The sequence below is a fragment of the Sinocyclocheilus grahami genome, unplaced genomic scaffold (assembly GCF_001515645.1).
Source record: "Sinocyclocheilus grahami isolate Dianchi unplaced genomic scaffold, SAMN03320097.WGS_v1.1 scaffold2649.1, whole genome shotgun sequence".
Lineage (NCBI taxonomy): Eukaryota > Metazoa > Chordata > Actinopteri > Cypriniformes > Cyprinidae > Sinocyclocheilus > Sinocyclocheilus grahami.
The window spans coordinates 122-1197 of NW_015507828.1; the positions used below are offsets into that span (position 1 = coordinate 122).

Sequence of the window (1076 nt, forward strand, 5' to 3'; positions counted from 1 at the left end):
ACGTTTTGGGAATGTTAAGAAAACTTTCCTTGCTAACCAAAAACAAACCATAAAAAACGTTCTGGGAATCAAAAATTGTTAACTGGGTTACTAACTTCATTAGTAGTTTCCTTGGTGGTGCTTGAGATCCAATAATCCCAGGTTATCTCAGTTATTACAACAAACCTTCCCTGTCCAATCACTACTAACGTTACTGCAAAAGCGGTGGGGCAAACAATTGTATAATGGTGCATATGATAAAAAAAAAAAAACGCATTACAACAAGATTATATACATTTATCATAAATCATGCATTTATTTATCTTGTTTAATGTTAATTTAATGAATATTGTCTATCGTAAAATCTTGTTGGTTCTCAAGGCTTTGTCAATCCAGCAACTTTTGTTTTGCAATTTAAAGACATGGTACATACTCAAGCTGGGGACGCACTACACGACTAGCGGAAACATTCTAAGACTGACCTCAATACACTAAAAGACAGTTACCATCGACTGGAGAGCAGATTCTAGTCTTTGACAGTTAGAGAGGACATTATATGACTTTCTGCCGACTGCAAACAGAGACTGAGTCCAACTGGAACAGACCCGGTCCAACGGGGGACGATCCATCGTCAAGACCAAATTACATTCCTAATCGGCCTGACAATTGTGTAGTGTGTGTTCTTGGCTTTAGTCATAACAGCTAAATTGATCTCTAATATTGTGACTTTCAGGATGAAGAATTACGTAAGGACTATGACTACATGCTGGACCACCCAGAGGAATACTACAGCCACTACTACACCTACTACAGGAGAAGACTTGCTCCCAAAGTAGACGTTAGGATAGTGATTCTTGTAACTATTTGTGCAATTTCACTGTTTCAGGTAAGTACACCACTCATCACAGAATGTTCTGGTCATTGACAGCTGTTAATGCATTGCCATTGGCTTGAAAAGGATGACATATACTGATGATGTTGTTGTTCTTAATTATGATTTTTATTTTTATGTTCCAAGTCTTTTTTTGGCATCAGTGATAGTGATTTTATAGAAAAAACAGCATATGCTGGTTAGGTATGTTTTGATGCTGGTCCTT

The 1076-nt window shown here is 37.3% G+C and overlaps 1 protein-coding gene across 1 annotated transcript in view; it reads left to right on the forward strand.

Moving 5' to 3' along the window:
* Positions 1 to 712: 712 nt before the first annotated feature.
* LOC107575448 (dnaJ homolog subfamily C member 25-like) overlaps positions 713 to 1076 on the forward strand; it is a gene marked incomplete at its 5' end in the record, with an annotated part of 8805 nt that continues 8441 nt past the window's right edge. Inside the window, one exon of the mRNA XM_016261823.1 lies at positions 713 to 865. Within this exon, the coding sequence (XP_016117309.1) occupies positions 713 to 865 (153 nt within the window). The remainder of the gene's footprint in view (positions 866 to 1076) is intronic.